This window comes from Rattus rattus, chromosome 10, assembly GCF_011064425.1.
Source record: "Rattus rattus isolate New Zealand chromosome 10, Rrattus_CSIRO_v1, whole genome shotgun sequence".
Lineage (NCBI taxonomy): Eukaryota > Metazoa > Chordata > Mammalia > Rodentia > Muridae > Rattus > Rattus rattus.
In genome coordinates this window covers 81967351-81986918 of record NC_046163.1, presented here as the reverse complement: position 1 = coordinate 81986918, position 19568 = coordinate 81967351, and the positions used below count along the sequence as shown (strand labels likewise).

General features: G+C 37.3%; 1 protein-coding gene across 2 annotated transcripts in view; it reads left to right on the top strand.

The window, feature by feature from the left end:
• Nucleotides 1-435: 435 nt before the first annotated feature.
• Nucleotides 436-19568, top strand: part of LOC116911684 (contactin-associated protein like 5-4) — a 465842-nt gene continuing 446709 nt past the window's right edge. For both annotated transcript variants that reach the window (XM_032915638.1, XM_032915639.1), the window contains exon 1: nucleotides 436-634. In XM_032915638.1, coding sequence (XP_032771529.1) covers nucleotides 553-634 — 82 coding nt within the window. In that variant the 5' untranslated portion in view covers nucleotides 436-552. The remainder of the gene's footprint in view (nucleotides 635-19568) is intronic.

The window sequence follows — 19568 nt, the reverse complement described above, 5'->3', positions numbered from 1 at the left end:
GAACGACCAAGGACCCGCCCATGCCACTTTTATAAACAAGAGCAGGCCAGCTCCTACAGGGGCGGAACCTTGCCGACAGCTCCTACGGGGAGCTGTCCAACACCCTTGTGCGGAATCCAGATCTCGCACCGAATGAATTGCTTTCAGCTATTGGCTGTGCGGGCTCCAAGACCTGCCCTCAAATTTGGATCCGAACCTTTAAGAAAAGGAATCCGGAGGAAGAGAAGGCAGGCGAGAAAAGCAAGCACAGAAACGGACACTTTCGGGAACGATAAACCTTGATCACAGCTCTCAATTCGGAGGAAGTCCTACTGCAGTTTCAATGGAGCATCTGAGGAGCAGGATGAAGTGAAGGAGGAGGGATTCAAGGCCGTGGGACGGGGGTCAGGCGTGAGGAGTAGAGAAATCAGAGAGAGGGAGAGAGAGGAGAGGCTTGAGAGAGAGAGAGAGAGAGAGAGAGAGAGAGAGAGGAGGCAGAGAGAGAAGCTGAGGAGGCAGGTGCCTGCGAATTTGAGATTTGATTTGAAGACATCACTCACTGACTTGGAGGAAATGAATTCTGTACGGAGACTGAACAGCATTTTGACTTTGGTTCTTTCTGGCTTGTGGCATTTAGGATTAACAGCGACAAATTGTGAGTACGCGGATCTGGGGATGGGAAGATGATGTGGGATAGGACGCTCCTAGAAAGAAATATTCACTGTCTGACTGTATATGCTCTGGGTAAAAGGAAGGAGCCAGGGGAAAACCTTTACCATTGTGGTTTGACTATTCCAAACATCCTAAAAGTTGGTAGAGCTTTAATGAACTTGCTCTGCTGGACTGCTTTCCTTTCTTGGAATCATAAAGTTCCCTTAGTGTGCTGCTAGTTTCATAGTTCTTAACCTCAGCGTGTGGTTCATGGGCCAGGAGCGAGCCTGAGGGGTCAGAAATGATAACAGCTGACTACAGCTTCCACAGATTTGCAATATACCCAGAATACCTTTCCTGCAACTTTCACCCTAAGCACCCAGCTCACTCACTGCCTTAGCCAAAAGGTCTCATCTGGGAGCATTTGGAACCAATGAGCACCAGTGTAAAGGGTTTGAGAGTTTGGACCTAAGAATTCTAGCCCAAATGTGGTTACCCCAGGAAATCAATGGCTGTCCTATTACAGGAGGAAGAGCTTTAGTACAAACTCCACCCCCAAGTTTCTTGTGCCACTGAAGGAATGAACATGCACTGTGTTATCTATAATTCGACCCCGACAAGCAGAGAACACTTAATTTAATAGGCATGAATTTTTGACTCACAGAGATTTGCCACCTGCACTATATATTTAAAGAATCCATTTTGCCAAAGTTGAATAATTCATTTAAACACTTAGAGGTTCTAGCACAATTGCTCAGCTACTTCTCTGAGTAGAACTCCTAAATGAGAAAGTGTGCAATTAAGCTACCTGTTTTATTTGCAAATATGGCTTCAGGCAGTTGCTCAAGTTTCTGAAATTGTTCCCTCATTTTCTATTCCTACACTGAACCACAGAATTATTATCCAGATTAGAACAATTTTGTATTACTTTTGTATTTCATATTATCAGGGGGAAAAGATGAGATGACTTCTACCTTACTCTTATTTCCTAAAGGATCTTGTTCCATAATGTGCATTTCAGAGGTAAGAGAGGTGGAATGATGTTCAAAGTAGAGTCAGTGTTTCTGTGATTTAAGGATTGAAAAGCTCATAATCCATTAGTGTAATGTTTCCCTAAAGCTTGTGTTTTAAAGGAGATCAAAATGGATACTGTCTGAATAGATTGTGTTATGCTAGGAAATTAGTTTGGAGGAACATTGGTTCCTCTAAATTAAATTGGTTCTTCTGCCTCTTCCTCTTCTCTCTTTCCACATTCCTCCTCTTCTTCCCTTCTTGAAAATATTTCCATAGGCACTTGGGTCTCCCTCTTGCTGCTAAGCTTGTTTCTCTACCTTCTGCAACACTAGAGGTCAGTGTTGTCCAATTGATGCAAAGGTGTGGCTCAGAACTGTGCTGTCCCCTTAGCACATTATCTGGAGAGTATGAATACTTTGAAGATTCTAAAGTTAGGAATTCGGAATAGTGATGAAATGGTTACAGTGTCCTGCAGGAATGTGTGACTTGAACTTGAAAATTTGTTCTTGGAGCTGTATTTTCTTAAATTAACTTAACTATGGTAAATGTACTTGAACCATGTACATAAAACTAAATGGCATAGGTTTAAGATTTCAGCCTTTCATAACCAAACCACTTACAATGCCTGCTCTGGGTATTTGAACAGAAGATTCGTGATACTGATCTTCAGAACTGCCCACATGACCGTTGCATCGCACACTTCCAACCAGCATAGCAATTGAGTGAGTGCTATTTGGCAAGTATTCTAGAGTCTGTTTTCTCGAGGAATGGCAGTGAAAGGTTATTGTACTGTAAAAACTGTGTAAATTCAGTAAACAATAGGTTATCAGCAGTCACTGATTCTGAAATCAATGCATCTTAGTGATCTTCAAAGCCTATAAATCAAAACCCCTCAAAGCAATCATGAATATTTCCCAGTTTCTGTAGACTGCTCTGCACATTTTTTATCATCAAGCATAGGTATTGGATTTGCATGTACAATCTACTCCCATTCATATGTATGCTTTGATGAGCTACACATTTCCTTTACAGGAGTTTCCTTTTAAGTTGATTTGTGAGAATAATTTTAAGTTTATTTTCCCTACATCTGAAAGAATATCTTGAGTCAATAGTAACAGCAGTCTTGAAGATAGATTGTGTACCCAGGTTTTTCGTTGGTGGAGAGTTACAGGTGTGGGGCTTCTTAAATTATGACTTTTAATTGTCTGCCACTTTTTAAATGATTTCTGTTGCTATTAATACTGTGTAGTGTGTATTTATATACATTTTTTATTTCATGGGCATTTATCTCCACAGGAAAATTATGAGTGCTTACCCAATTACAAAAGTTACAAGTTTGTAATTAACACACACACACACACACACACACACACACACACACACACACACACACACACACACACACACACTCACACACACACACAAACACACACAAAAACAAAAACACAAACAAACAAACAAAAGTAAGGCTAGAATTAATCAGTTTTCACACAGATATTATAAATCTGTCATGAGCATGCAATTACATATCAGTAATATAATCCTTGGGAAATCCCTCCATTCTTGATTTTCCAGATATTAAACAGCTATTTTGGTTATAGCCTAAGGAAACTGGGTAATTTTAAATGTAGATATAGGTCACTGTAAAATTAAGAAAGTATTATATATTCAACTTATTTGACACAAGGAGCTACGACATAACTTGTTAATTTGATTAAATAAGGCCATAAGTCATCATTCAAGAAGTTCTAATTCCAGCGATGTCTCAGACCAGAGCTAAAATACCTATTTAATTATTGTTCTTTCCATTTAACATTCATCTACCAATAGGCAAGTTAAATTTTGTCATGACAGAAGTATAGTGTTCCAAACACAAGGACTGCATGTGACACAAACAGACAATTGTTAATTTCACTTGATAAATGAAACATTATATGATGTAATTTTCAATCTTAAAATGGCTTGAATTTTTCTGAAATAACGTAAACCAAGCACTACATACCTCTTCGAAATTTATTGCTGCTCATTATTAGAGTCTCAGAAATATGTTTTTGTGATAAGAATATAAAACTCCCTGGCATATATTTTTTACACAATCTGGATTTCACAAGATCTGTGAGAAACTTTATCACGATGGTGCAGAGACATCAGACTGTGAATTACCTGAAGGCTGTTAAAAAGCTAAATGGAAGAGTAATATGAAAAATAATTGTGCTGTTCTTGTGAAACAGGAGAATGCTTGAGCAGTGTTTTCTGAGGCATCTCCAGCTACCAGAAGTGAGAGGACCCTGTACATCTCTGTTGGCAGAGAGTGAATCCTTTTCACTATCAAACTAGCTCATTTTGACCTTTAATTATCGAAATGAAATTGCTTTCCATTTCCTTCACATAAACCCCATCTCTAAAGCAGATTAACACTTTCTAACTGTAAAATACAGTTTAAGATCTAGAGCAGTGATTTCACAGTAAAGTAGAAGACTTTGGAGAAGATTAATGTGTACAGCAGAAGCTCTGCTCTTACCTTTCTTCTCCATCTAAGGAATGGCCACCTTCCAGATTGTAGTCTTCCTTTTTCTCTGCCCATCTGTTCAACTGGCTTCAGTTGTCTTAGAGTGAATTACTTTATTTGCCTTTATATATTTATGACAAAATGATATGATTTGAGCATCTCTAATTATTTGTTTAGTCAATTCAATGTCTTTATTCAGTTGATAACTCAGACTGTGGTGAAATGCAACCTGTGCATAATAATTACTCATAACAGATAAAGAGATGGGAAATGGATTTAGTTACCTAATATGACAGAAGACAGTGGTGTTTTAGAATTTCAAGGAGTCCTAATTGGAACTAATTATTACCATCATACTAAATAGAAAAAAATACTGACATACTTTATTTCCATAAGAAACTGTTTCATTCCCTAAAACATAGTCACAATTGCCTGGTGACCTTGTAAAAGGTTACTTACTTCCCCCCAATATACTTGGTTTGCTGAGTAAGTGCTTGGGTTTGATTATTAAGACAAGCCTTATTTATAATCTGTTCTTGTTAACAATGCATGCCACTTACTGGTTATTTCAGTGGTATGTGTTTGAGATCAATGTACTTCAAAACTGGGAGTCAACTATAATCAAAATAAAAGTTTAATGTGGTTTTAATTTCTTTTAGTAGGTATAAACCATATATCCCCCAATGTACATACTTTACAAAGTCTGCTCAGCAAGATAGATTAAGGGATTTAGTTAATATGAATGAATTTCAGATGGATTGAACTTAACCTTGTCCCCCAAATCAATAACCTAAGCAAGGAGAAAAATCTGAATCTTGACCTAGATCCATTTTAAACAAATATCACTGCAGTAAATTATCTTCCAATATTGACACTAGGTAGTTTATAAAGCATCTGCAGGAGTTTGGCAAAGATTCTCTAAATTCAACCTCATAACCTTAGCTGTGGAAGGGCATGAGCTAGCAGTTTTCCAAAAAAAAAAAAAAAAAAAAAAGTAAAAAGAAAAGAAAGAAAACACTCAAGACATTCAGATCAAATTTGGAAAGTTGAAGCATGACTGTATCACATGGGTTAACGAGGGAAAAAATATCTGGGCTTGTATCCAGGATGAGTATTTATTTTCTTTCATATTTCTTTTACTAAAAGCTTGACAAGTGATGTAGAAAATCTTCGTGAATGATTTAGAATACACTACTGTGTAAATACAAGCATAGGACAATGCCATAAAGGGTGCTTCTGCAGATATTTTGTCCCATAAGTATTGTCAAAGTCAGACCATTGTCCTCAGACCCTAGATTATAGCACTATGAAGCCTCATACTGCATGACATGCTTCAGCCATGATATGGCTTTTTATAATAATCTAAATCTCATCTCCACTATTCTTCCTAACAAGATAGACTACATTTTACAAGCAAAACACACTGTCTCATATCTCTTGATTTTCTTGTATGGGATAATTACTAGTTTGACCTTTAATATCATGTTCCTTTACATTTTTTTCTTCTGAGTCTGCCGACTACACACACACACACAAACACACACACACACACACACACACACACACACACACACATTCAAGCATATGTACACATTTTTTAGTGTATTTGGGGAATGATAGGGAATAGTGAAAAAGGTGTCAAGATAATCACATATATGTATGAAATTGTCACAGAATAAATAAAATATATTTTTGAATTTTTAAAGTCTATGTTTGGTACTAGGTTATCTCATTTTTATAGCACTGTCTTAGTTGCTTCACCTAAGAGGCAATAATTATTTGTCATGTTTTATTTGAATTATTGTATTTAATGCCTAAAATACTGAGCAAGAAGATGAATGATGAAATATATAATGGTTTTCTAGCAAAAGTTTTCAATCTTAGAAGATGAATGAAGGAATATATAATGATTTTCTAGCAAGAGTTTTCAGTCTTACACTGAAAGGTTTCTACACTGTCTTGTCAGAGTCTTGCTTTTAAAAGGTGTTTGCTCTGTTACCAACTATTGATCTATGTTATTTCAATTATTATTTGTCTCTCTTTTGGAAATTCCATGTAGAAGTCCACTGTAAAACTAAACAGGATTTCAGACTGTCTTACAGCCTATGAGATCTGTAGCAGAAATACCAACTGCATGTTTCTCTGGATTCACTGCAACACAAGCCTAACCTAGACAACACAAGGTCAACTGTACTGAAAATCCTCATAGCCTCCTCCTCTTAACACAAGTTTAAGCTCATTTGATTAACTTTCTTTATCCAATATTAATGAACATTTTCTTTATAATTTGAAAAATATGTGCTCCCATTGCTATGAGAAATTTCTTTTTTTTAACTTAGGTTGGAAATACAGGTCATTTAGATTTTATTCTGTGGATTTACTGCTGGATTAAAGGAAAAACATTTTTTTAATTGCAAATCCACATCATTATTCTTATACAATGACTTTGAGACACCTATGTTATCTTATTTGGTATGAACAGAAATGTATAAGAGTCTGGTGATGGTATAAGTCACTTGTTTGACAAATGGATGTAGTTTTTTTTTTATTATTAACTTGAGTATTTCTTATATACATTTCCAGTGTTATTCCCTTTCCCCGTTTCCGGGCAAACCTCCCCCTCCCCCCTCCCCTTCCTTATGGGTGTTCCCCTCCCCACCCTCCCCCCATTGCCGCCCTCCCCCCGACAGTCTAGTTCACTGGGGGTTCAGTATTAGCAGGACCAGGGCTTCCCCCTTCCACTGGTGCTCTTACTAGGATATTCATTGCTACTCTATGAGGTCAGAGTCCAGGGTCAGTCCATGTATAGTCTTTTAGGTAGTGGCTTAGTCCTGGAAGCTCTGGTTGCTTGGCATTGTTGTACATATGGGGTCTGAGCCCTTCAAGCTCTTCCAGTTCTTTCTCTGATTCCTTCAACGGGGGTCCTATTCTCAGTTCAGTGGTTTGCTGCTGGCATTCGCCTCTGTATTTGCTGTATTCTGGCTGTGTCTCTCAGGATCGATCTACATCCGGCTCCTGTCGGTCTGCACTTCTTTGCTTCATCCATCTTGTCTAATTGGGTGGCTGTGTATGTATGGGCCACATGTGGGGAAGGCTCTGAATGGATGTTCCTTCAGTCTCTGTTTTAATCTTTGCCTCTCTCTTCCCTGCCAAGGGTATTCTTGTTCCCCTTTTAAAGAAGGAGTGAAGCATTCACATTTTGATCATCCGTCTTGAGTTTCATTTGTTCTAGGGATCTAGGGTAATTCAAGCATTTGGGCTAATAGCCACTTATGGATGTAGTTCAAAGTATTACTTTTATTTCTATTATTTTATTTCTTCTTTTGATTTAATCTCTTCCTTTTTACACTTTATATTTCATTCCCCTCCTTCCCCACTCTCTGACTGTTCCATATCCCATACCTCCTCCTTGAACGCCCCACTGTCCAATCTCCACAAGTTTGTCCCTACTCCCTCACCTCCCAGTCCACCAGACGTATAAACTCTCCGGTGCCTCCGCTAGTGGGGACCCAGTTATTCGTGGGGGTCGAGGAGGACCCATACCTGCAGGAGAACGGGCGAGAAAGAGGAGGGAGACCAAGCAGTGTCCTTGTCAAAATCTGTTTATTGAGAGGAATGTACAGCATTTAAAGCTCTGAAGCAGGAACTGAAGCTTAGGGCAGGGGGAGTACTGGGAAGTGCCCAAGGACATAAGGTGAATCATGAAACTGCAAGATATTCACCTTAGACAAAGAGGAAACAGTCTTCTGGGGACATGTTCTTTCTTTGAAAAGGGAAGCCCTTCTCAGGAATTTGCTCAGGGCAGGGTTCTAGCTTTGCCTAGTCTGGCAGTCCCTTCCCGGTCCCCAACACCCCGGGGGCTTCCAGACTCTTTAGGGTTAAGTGCATCTTCTCTCAGTGAACACAGACCCTCTGCTGTATGTGTGTTGGAGCCTCATATCAGCTGGTGTATGCTTCCTGGTTGGTTTATTAAAGCAGCATTTTTCTATGTAGTTGGAGAAGTGAAAATTAGCTATTAAGATATACTATATGACTTCCTGGTATGGTCAATAGCTTGGCAGTCAGGAAAAGAAATTGTTAGTCATATCAGTGCTAAATGCTGCAAAACAGTTAAAAATGAGTGCAATAGAAGGCTGACCATGACCATCTTGCCCTGGTTGGAGCATCCAAATGTGCCCTTGCAGAATGCAAATTTGAAGAGTGTTCCACTGTGGATTGATACAGGGTTAGAAGAGAAAGTAAAAAAATGGGTTAGTATGGAAAAATTTCTTTTTAAATAAAAAGATGCAGTTTTGGGTTTTAATAATTAAAATATCATTAATTTCTTTATACATATAAGAGTTTTCCTTGTATGTATACACATACATATATTATATTATAATATTAGAAAGAGAATATTAGAAATCCTAGAACTAGTGTTAAAGGAAATTGTGAGCCACTGTGTGAGGGATAGGAACTTAAAGTCAAATTAACACAGTAAGAGTTAATTTTCCCTCCTTTAAATTATATGTGTGTGTGCATGTGTGTGTGTGGTGTGTGTATGTGTGTACACATGTATGTTGTGAATGTGCATAGTTGAATACTATAAGTCAAACTGTTTCTTGTCTTTAAGAAAGTTGTAGAGAAAGTTTCCTTGACACAAGGAAGTTCTTGTGCTTCGATTGCATGTAGATATCTTAACATGCAGACACCATTTTCTATTCTTTTTACAAAGAAATAACTTTTATTTTTTATTGGATAGTTTATGTGTTTACATTTCAAATGTTATCCTCTTTCCCGGTTCTCCCCTCACCCATCACCCCTCCTTCTGCTTCTATTAGGATATTCCCTCTCCTATCTACCCACTGCCACCTCAACACCCTGGCATTCCCCTGTACTGGGGAAATCCAGCCTTCAAAGGACCAAGGTCTTCTTCTCCTATTGATGCCAGACAATGCCCTTCTTTGCTATATATGCAACTGGAACCATGGGACTCTCCCTGTGCATTCTTTGGTTGGTGGTTTAGTCTCAGGGAGCTCTGTCGGCTGTTTCCTCATGTTGTTGTTCTTTCTATGGGCTTGCAAACCACTTCACCCCCCCCTCTCTTTGCGTATGTTTGTATGTTACTTAACTGGTGACTGTGTTCATTTGAAGTCTATATATGTCACAGTGTATGTTTAGGTGTTTAGGTGATCTCCAACTTTCTATACTCAATTCATTCTTTCTACATTTATGTGAATTTCATGTATCAAATTCTGTCCATCATGATCTCATGCTTAGCACTTTTAAGTTATAAGCCATCTGCTATCCCACTAACATGGATTTTTAATGGGTTTTGTGGGTCAACCTTACAGCTTTAAAGCTTTCAAAGTAAGAACTTCACTGCATAAAATATCTCCTCAGATACTCCATTTTTGTTAAAGATTAATGTGTCCTAGAATAAAAAAAATGGTACGAAAACTAGCTAAGATAACTATAGCAACTCCAGTAATATCTAGTAAGGAAACCAAAAAGGATATTTGGAAGTACAACTCACATAATTCTTCAAAGAGAATAATGACCAATGCATAGGGATGCATGAGTTACTAAGGATACAGAAGGACCAATTTGTAGATAAAATGTACTCTGCTAATGATTCCATTGTTTGTGACAAACGAGAGCAATAGATGCTCAAAAGGTATTCAGTGCTCTGAAATGAAGTTCTTTTCTGGGAACTCAGAGAGTCCATTTTCTGAATAGAGAATATTTCATATAAATATGACACCAAATTGCATGCTTTGCCTATATCCATCCCTCTGAAGCAATCTTCTAATCTATCAATTATATTGTTATGTGTCAGCAAAATGAAAACTAGTCATTAAGGAATATATAATGAAAGCCCAATATCATGGATTCTGGTATCCTCAATTGGCAATTGATGAGGCACCCCAACTCCCTTTAGTGTCTTCTATGTGGATTGAAATTTCTAGAGTTGGGCACTTCAGGTTAATGTAATATCATTAGTATTGATCTTTAATCATAAGTCCCAAGGTCTGTAAACTGTCTATTTGCCTTTCTTCATATTCTTGGTGTGGGTTAATTTTATCTGTTTTTTTTACAACAGCAGAATTAGCCTAGTTTCTCAGAGTGATACCCAGAACAGTGCAGACAGAAAGGGAGGGAGAGAATTCCAGCATATTTGGGTACATATGACTTTTAACAATATACCATTGAAACATAAATATCCCTCTGAAGGAATTCCGAAGTGCAAAATAGTTTAGGGAAATTTGCAGGGCTCATAAGATAGCTAAAGTGCTTATTCTGTAAGAGTTGGGGCCTGAGCTTAAATCATCAATGCCAATGAAGAGCTGGATGTGTTATTAAACTTCTATAACCACAGTGTTTCTAAGGCATCTAACCTCCTCCCTTGCACCAAGATATATGTAAGATCTCTCCCCATACATGAATGCACACAAAATCACATACGTATCCACAAATACCACACATTTTATATGCATATATACATAACAGATATCACATACATATATATATTATATATATATTATCAAAACACAAGAAAAAATAAAATATTTTGGAAAGAGCAGTATTTAATAGGTGTTCTTCAGTCACTGTACTTAAATGCATCTTTCTTTCTTTCTTTTTCTCCTTTTCTCATTTGAATATCTTTTAAATACCATTCACCTTTCCTTGGTCTCCAGTAATTCTTTTTTTGTGAAGTCACATAGTTCGTGCATTATTTATTGCCTTCCCTGAATTTACTGCTGTGCAGAGGATATAGCAGTTTTGAATATGTGTTGGATCACAGTTCCAATTTGTTATATTGTGTGGGCAGTCACCAAAAATAATGCTTCCCACCGATGTGTGTTGAAACATAGGGTTGACACAAATCATCCACCTACAGGACCATTAGGAATACCCACCTAGTTCTATCGCCCCCACCCATCTGTCTCTAAACAACCCCTCTATGATTTCACTAATTCCCCAAATCTATAATTATGGGGAAGACCTTCCAAATTATAGAAGTTCGCCTTGTTGACTTCATTAGAAGAGAAACTACAGATAACAAAAAGTACAAACTGCTTACATCCTGGGAAACAGGCTGTCTAGATAGCAATACTAAGTATAAGGAAGACAGAAAAGAAATGTTCTGAACTGAGAAAAGGGGGAAAGTAGACATGTTTGATATATCAGAATTTACTTGTGCCTTTACATAAACGTGGGATGGTTGACCTTCATTCCTGCTCTGTCTATAAAGGCTTCTTCCACTTCTGGTTTATTCTCAACACTTCCTCCCATTTAGCTGTCCTCCCAACGGTAACTGCTTTCTCTTCTCTCCTATTCTTTTGCTTGTTTCTTTTTGTAAGGGTCTCTCTTCTTCTTCTTCTCCCCTCCTTTGCTAAATTCAAATACCTGTTACTGAGTGACTGTTTTACATGCTGTGGTCTAAGCTAATACTTTTACAGTTTTCTCACTCAAATGCCACATCTCCTAAACCAGAGTGTCAGGAGAGTAGTGGAAAATTGAAAAGCACAGCATACTGTAGCCAGTGAAGAGGGTAATCCTTTTGTTTTTTAAAAAGGAAGAGAAAGGTGTGTGGGGAGGGGGAGACCAGGAACATGTGGAAGGGGGAGGGGAGTGTTGACAGGGAGAAATGGGTAAGGGAGATGAGTCAGGGAGAAGAAGATATCAAGGCAGAGGCACAAAGCTAGAGGTCTGTATTCTGTCTTTCAATCCAGGGCTAGAATAGCTGTCAATGTCAGAAATATGGAATGAATAAATTATAATCTAGATGTCATGCAACAATTAAAGTGACAGAGATCGGTCAATAGTTTATTACCTAAATAGTTGCCAGGTCCCTGTGGTCTCCATCATAACTTGGGTAATATCAGTCTGGCTGTGAGGTCTAGGAACATAAGGTTTTTCCTGTACAGTAGCAATGTGGAAGAAATAACTCACCTTGTCTTAGGCAATATGAGACATTTAATTCTCTGTGAATAATTGGTTTGCCCTCAGTGTAGGCCAAGCCCTGGTTCCAGGCAAGGCAGTGGAGCGTGATTCTCAGAAGGTATCATACCACAATTCAGACAGTCTTGTTGTGCCCATCTATATCTTCTTAGAGAATTAGGGGCATGGATAATTTTAGGTTTTGAGAGTCTCTGTCTATCACAATAAACGTAAACATTTAATGTTACATTTAGCAGATTTCTGACAAGATTGAGAACCAGTAACTGTTAAATATATCTGAGTTAGACAGTTTGTGTCTGGTTATTTGTTTTAGAACCTACCTAGGAAATAAAGAGAATATATTGTTACTTAATGATAGAAACAAAGGAAGGTTGGAGATTTATTTAAGGAAATGATCTTTACTTAAGGCAATGATCTTTAAGTTATCTACTGATGTAAACCTTTATATTAACTTAAAAATCATTATTTTTCAAGGCAGAATAGAATGAAAACCTTATCTTAACTGAAAAGTGTCTTTGGAGACCTTAAGTTGGACTGATCTCCTAAAGGTGGCAGTGAAGTGGGAACTAACCATAACAAAGGTAGTAGATGGTCATAGGCTTGCCCTTAACAAAAATAGTGCTGAAGCATTAGTATAAGAAAACCTTATCTTCCCACAGCAAAGTTGGAGTCACCTAAATCAGCATGTTTTGTCTGGTGAACAACAGATTTTTCCCTGTCACCACAGGCACTTTTGTTGTGTGGGGAGTGGTGGTCATATCTAGAAAATGTATCTTAAACACTCAGGCACATTTACCTATTGCTCTACATTCTATCCCTGTTTATAATAAAACTGTTTTCCTTAATCTTTGTCCTTAGGCCATAGAAAAGCACTAGGGATCAAGCTAGACTTTTTGCCTCTCTCTTTGTGCCTTTCCTGATTCCTATATTAGAGAGAAGGCCAGTATCTGTCCCCTTATCTCAGAACAACAGATGTTTTATTTCCCATTATCTACTGTTTTTGATCATTATGCTCCAGAATATGGTCATTCAACAACAAGAAGTAGAAAGACATAATTCACAGAATCAGGGAAACCCACCAGCTGTATAGTGAACAGAAATGTAGCTTTGATGAGTTGCTGTTCCTAAGAAGGTTCCTCCATGCCACCTGGATCTGTGGTGCCTCCACTACAGTCATGTGAGAGCAAGACAACTCTTCCTCTCAACTGGCTTCCCTCACACTGAACCCTATGTGCAACCTGGATTGAGTTCCTCAAGAATAGGTAATGTATAATCATGAGGCAATTAAAAGAAATTAGTATTTCTCATTTTACAATGTCAGCAATATTTAGACTTAATCCAAAGATCTATGACAACTGATTGAAGTAGAGAATCACTAGATAAAATGATGGTATTAACCAATGTGTCTTTCAGAGGATTTCAGAAATGTACCCAATCCCATCTTTGGCATTTGACTAGGTTTCACTTTGTTCCTTACAGTGATAGAGAAGGAGGATTTTGTCTTCATCAGTGTGGATATGTTAGGTTAGCAGGATAGGAAATTGAACCAAGATTATATCCTGTACAGGGATTGCAGTGAGATATTAATCCATTTTCCATGATTTTAAATATATATTTTTTCAGTTTACTGTTCCACATGTGGCCCATACATATACAGCCACCAAACTAGATAAGATGGATGAAGCAAAGAAGTGCAGGCTGACAGGAACCAGATGTAGATATCCCCTGAGAGACACAGCCAGAACATGGCAAATACATAGGTGAATGCCAGCAGCAAACCACTGAACTGAGAATGGGACCCCCATTGAAGCAATCAGAAAAAGGACTGAGAGAGATTTAAGGGGCTTGAGACCCCATATGAACAACAATGCCAACCAACCAGAGCTTCCATGGACTAAACCATTACCCAAAGACTATACATGGACTGACTCTGGACTCCAACTGCATATGTAGCAACAAACAGCCTAGTAAGGGCACCAGTGGAAGGGGAAGATCTTGGTCCTGCCAAGGCTGGACCCCCAGTGAATGGGATTCTTGTGGGGAGGGCGGTAATGGGGGGAGTATTGGGAGGGGAACACCCATATAGAATGGGAAGGGAAGGGGTTAGGGGGATGTTGGCATGGAAACCGGGAAAGGGAATAACATTTGAAATATAAATAAGAAATACCCAATTTAATAAAGATGGGAAAAATTTTAAAAAAGAAATGTAAATAATAAATACTCAATTTAATAAAAATGGAAAAAAAGAAATGGAAAATTAAAATAAAAAAGAGTAACACTCAAACGCAGCTGGTATCAAAACTTGAGAGGTTGTTCTTTTTTTTTAAAAACTAGCTATCTCTGATTACTGTTAGTGTCCAGACTCACAGAATCTGCCTTATTACTATGTCAGACAACTTCTGCTAACCTTGAAAATAATTCCTTCCATTTCTCTAAAAGATAACACTATTATGTAGGACTATCTACTCATAAAATTTGCCTGAATCATGGATTAAATCTTTCTACCACCTCTTCATGGCCAGTACTTACCTGTCAAAATATTATTGTAGCTTGCACTATCCATACCTACTGTCCTTGTGTGATGGATTTAATTCTGATTATTAACTTGATGAGATTTATAACCACAATCAAAACAACCTCCAGTCATGTTTATAAAAGATTATCTAGGCTATGTAAATTTAGAAGAGGAAACTTACTTCAAATATGGCTGATGTCTTCACATGGACTGGGTTCCTGGACTTAGTAAAATGGTGAAAGGAAAATAAGCATCAGACTTCACTTCCCTGCATCCTGACTAATAAGCCATGTGAGCAGCTGACTCACCTTTATCATGTCTTTTCCACATGATGGACTAGGCCACGGATCTTATTTTAAGCTCAAATAAATTCTTCTTCTCTCAATGTGTTTTTGTCAGGTATAAGTTCCAGTCATGAGAAAATAAACCAGGAATGTGTGTCTCACTTGTTTTACGCTCATAGAGAATTTTCTAGCTAACCATAAGGTTTCCAGTTTGGAATTCATTCATCAAAATGTTTGTTTTTCTTCTAAACCCTTTACTCTTAAACATATAGCACTATTCACAAACCCATGCCAGTGAATAATACAAGTGTTCATCTACTGATGAATACTGATTATATGGGAGGGAACAAATCTTCAACCAATGCCATTCTTTATCCTTGACTAGGTGCAGTGAATGTCCCTGCCTTATGTTCACAGAACATTCATTTGGTAATGAAATATGGCCCTTTTAACAGCTTGCTGTCATCATCAACTTAGTGGAGTGTTAGACCAATAAATTCTTTGCTTTAATTTCAAGGTCTAAGGAAATTAGCCTCCTACATCTTATTTTTCAGTTTCTCCTTGACCTTTTTGAACATATCTCTCAGATGCTGAGAGTCAAAAAAAGACATTTTTCAATGTATTTTGCCTTAGGATCACACCTCAATTATTTTATAAATTCTTATGGACAAGAAAGGTCATTGATTATCCTGTTAACCACAAAGGCATGGTAAATATTCTGTTCTACTTTTTGAAATATAGTTGAAAAGAATAATTCCATAAATACTGAACTTTACTTCCAAAGCAGAATATTTGTATTTTCTAGGGGAGATTCTTTATATAATTTCAACACTTAAAGTATAAAGTGATGATTTGGAGAAAATGGATGGGACAAGGACTTCCCCGAATTCCATGCTTCTTTCTTCAGATTCTTCAAAGACAGTTCTTGTGAAGTTCCCTACACTTTTAACAAAATCTCTCCCCCACTTCTTCATTTGTCTCTGTTTGTGTATGTTTGGGTGTGAACTTATAGAGGGCAGAAGCCAATACTTATATCAGTCTTCATCTTCCAATTTTTAAGAGACAGGTAACATCACCACTGCCTATACCAGGGTGGCTAGACAATGTCCTTGCATGGAATCCATGATCTTCTTATCCTATCTCTCTGCAGTCAATCCGGGATTGTACATCACTGACCTTAATGTTATCTATTGGAAACTCCACAACAAGTTCCAGACTTTCTTGACAAGGGCTGGCCCCCTTGTGCATTTTCCCTAGCCCTACCTAATTATTAGAAGCAAGAATCTAATTCCACAATTGCATGTCAAATAATCATATTTTAGAAGTTCTAGAGAAAGAGGATAGAAACTGCCTTTATTTAGAAAGAATTTTCCTGGCTAGGTTGGAGCAATGAGGCAATACGGGGAGCACAACACTACAACTGTTTGCAGTAGTCAGTGGGTGTCTTTTAAGGTTATTAATATGATGTGTGCCTGAAGTTATACTAAACTAACTACAATAGTAGTAGTAAAATGGTAAGTAGGTAAAATTTTTTGGTTTTAAATAACAATTCTGAATGTTTATTTTAAGATGTAATGTTTTAATGCATTGTGTACATTTTATTCTGAGCATACCAGGATATTCAGCATATTGCCTTAACCACTAACCATTTATTTGTTAGTTGTCTAATAGTGACAGTTTCTAGCGTTCTCAATTATAAAAAAGAATCTTCTAACTAGAAGTAAAGTATTGTATATTTCAGATATCTAAAAGAGAAGCTCCTATTTTTATTTTTAATCCATTTTTAAAGTGATTTTTTATTTATATTTGTGTCATATTATTGGCATTTACTGATCTATAATGATAGCAACTTGTCAAAAAATTTCCTCCCACCTTGCTTTCCTCAGCTTTCAGTCAAGAGCTTATCTTTATGTTAAGGAATTGTCTTGTAAAGGCCTCACTATTTTATTTTTGTTAGACAGGTTATATAAACAAACCTGGAACTCAATGATTTAGCTGGGCTGGGCTGGAAGACTAATGAGCTCCAGAGACATACCTACAATCCAGGAATCCACTTGGGGCCTTCTCAAAAGAAGAAATCTCCTGTTAGCTATGATTACATTGTCCCTGTATAGCGCACTGAATAATAAATATCTACTTAATAAAATTTATGCACAGACAAATTGAATGAAACTGTAACCAAAGCAGCAAGTTCCCACCTAGCACATGTGAGACACCCCTCATTATCTCATGCCTTTTTATACTTGGGAAAAAAATGACCCTTGTATAATCTTTATCACAAATGGCTCAGTGCTGCCTTCCCTTCCACTGATGTGATTGGAAGAAGATACAACCACATAATAAAGTAATTCTTGCAGGTCTGCTTTGGCTTTGTTCATTGATTCTGCTACAGTGCTAATTGTTCACATCCTTAACAGTGACCCTGAGCATCTTCCTTCAGAACATCTGTCCATTCAGATTTTTACTGTCCGTATTCCTCCCTGTAGAGAACCCCAAGTGCCTTATGTTATACTTAATCAGAGTCTAGTCTTCTTATGATGATTTAATATTGCATATTATATTTAATGTGATTTCAAAAATTAATGTGATATGTATATATGTATATGTATATGCTATACAGCTTTGTGGAAGTAATGAGATATGTGTGTAGGATATATACTTTTCCACATGAGAACATGTACAGGTATGTATGGGTTTTGTGTTCATATATTTGCAACAAGTAGAGGACAGACATGCGCATTAGGTGTATTCTCCAACTGCTCGCCATTTTATTTTTGTTAGAGAGGTTATATAAACAAACCTGGAACTCAGTGATTTGGCTGGGCTGGAGGACTAATGAGCTCCAGAGATACCTCTTTTCATACTGCAGATGCTGGTGTTACAGATGTGGAGTGATACACCCAGGTTTATGTGGGTAGTACGTATTCAGACTCAAGGCCTTATCCTTGGGTGCCAATCATGTACAAGTTTAGCCATCTCTACAGTAATTACTTATTTTTCCTGCATTATTTTCTATCACAAAAAACATACCTAGCAGATTTGTACATAGGCTTTTTTTCTTTACATAAACCACTTATTCTTGTGACTGTCTGGGTTTATTATTCCCCAAAATCAATGTTAACCCAGATGTCACCTTTGAATATTTATGTCACCACATAAGTAATTGAAATGGGCGTTATGGTCTATTCATTTTAAAAAATCTAATATTTTTCCAGTAGGATGGAAAGTATGGAACCATGTGCCACTGTGGCTGCTCTGTTTCAGGGTGACTTTACAGAAGCCTGTCCTGCATTCTGATTTGCTTGAGTTAATTTTATAAATTCTTTTATGGTATAATATTTTATAAATGAGACAGAATGTGAGCTTTGAATATCCTCATCTTGACATTTTATTAACAAGACCAGGAGGTGGTAATGTTTAAATACATAGATTACAGACTTAACTTGGGCTAATAAATACCTTAGTCATGATATTTATTTACACTAATGTATGTTTTCAAGAAAACACAGAAGAACTTTAATAATAATTCAATGAATACAGCTACCTAATGCTTCCTTTAGGTTTATGATACTTGTTTGTTTTGTCACAGTCTTTGATAACATGTTTCATAGGTATATGAGTATGGGTGTGTGCCTGTGTGTGTGTGTGTGTATGTGTGTGTGTGTGTGTGTGTGTGTGTGTGTGTGTGTATACATCTATGGTTATATGTGCATCTGTATATGTTTCTCTCTCTTTCTCTCTCTCTCTCTCTCTCTCTCACACACACACACACACACACACACACACACTCACTCTGTCTCTGGGTATGAGGATGTTGTGTAACAGAGTTCATATCTTTGCTTGCAATATTAATAACCGTGGTCTCAGCAATAAAAGCACTTTCTGCCAATCTTTCAACTTCAGTTCCATCCCTGACTTGCAATTTTTAACAAAGGAAAATCAATTATTGTCATTTGTCCTCTAACCTACACACAACATGCAGTGGCACACACACACACACACACACACACACACACACACACACAAAATGAAATACCATTTCTCTGTGGTGGCAAGAGAATGTTGCTAGGACCTATTTTCTTCTCATGTTCTGGTAAGATAGGAAGCAGATAAAATACAGGCAATAATATCAGTCTATAAAAACTACAAGATTTTTCTTCCAACTAGCATTTGTCATCTTAAGGCTTCACAAACTTCGAGCCTGCCATGATCCACAGCTAAGCATTTTATGTGTGTGTTAGTATGGAGGCATACTGTGTGCATGTAAAGGCCATAAATCTATGCTTTGAAAGTTGGTTTTCCCCTAACTTTTCCTGTAGGGGAGGAACTTCCTTGCTGCATTTGCTATTTTATTGTATATTCAAGGTTACCAGTCTACAAGTATCTGGATGACTCTCCTGTCTCCACCCTCACATCTGAAAGAAGACTAGGATTACAGATGTGTTCCATCAAATATTGCTTTTTGCATGGTTTATATGTTTTAAAATATGGTCAACAGGCTTGCATGCAAAGTATTTGTCCATGTCCTGGCATTTGATATTCATGTCATAAAAGTACTACATATCTTTTTGCAGACATATTTTTATATATCAGACCTAATTTAAATTATCCTCAAAACTAGAGTCTAAATAAGGATTTTCCTATTATTTTTTTCAATTAAAAATAGTTTATT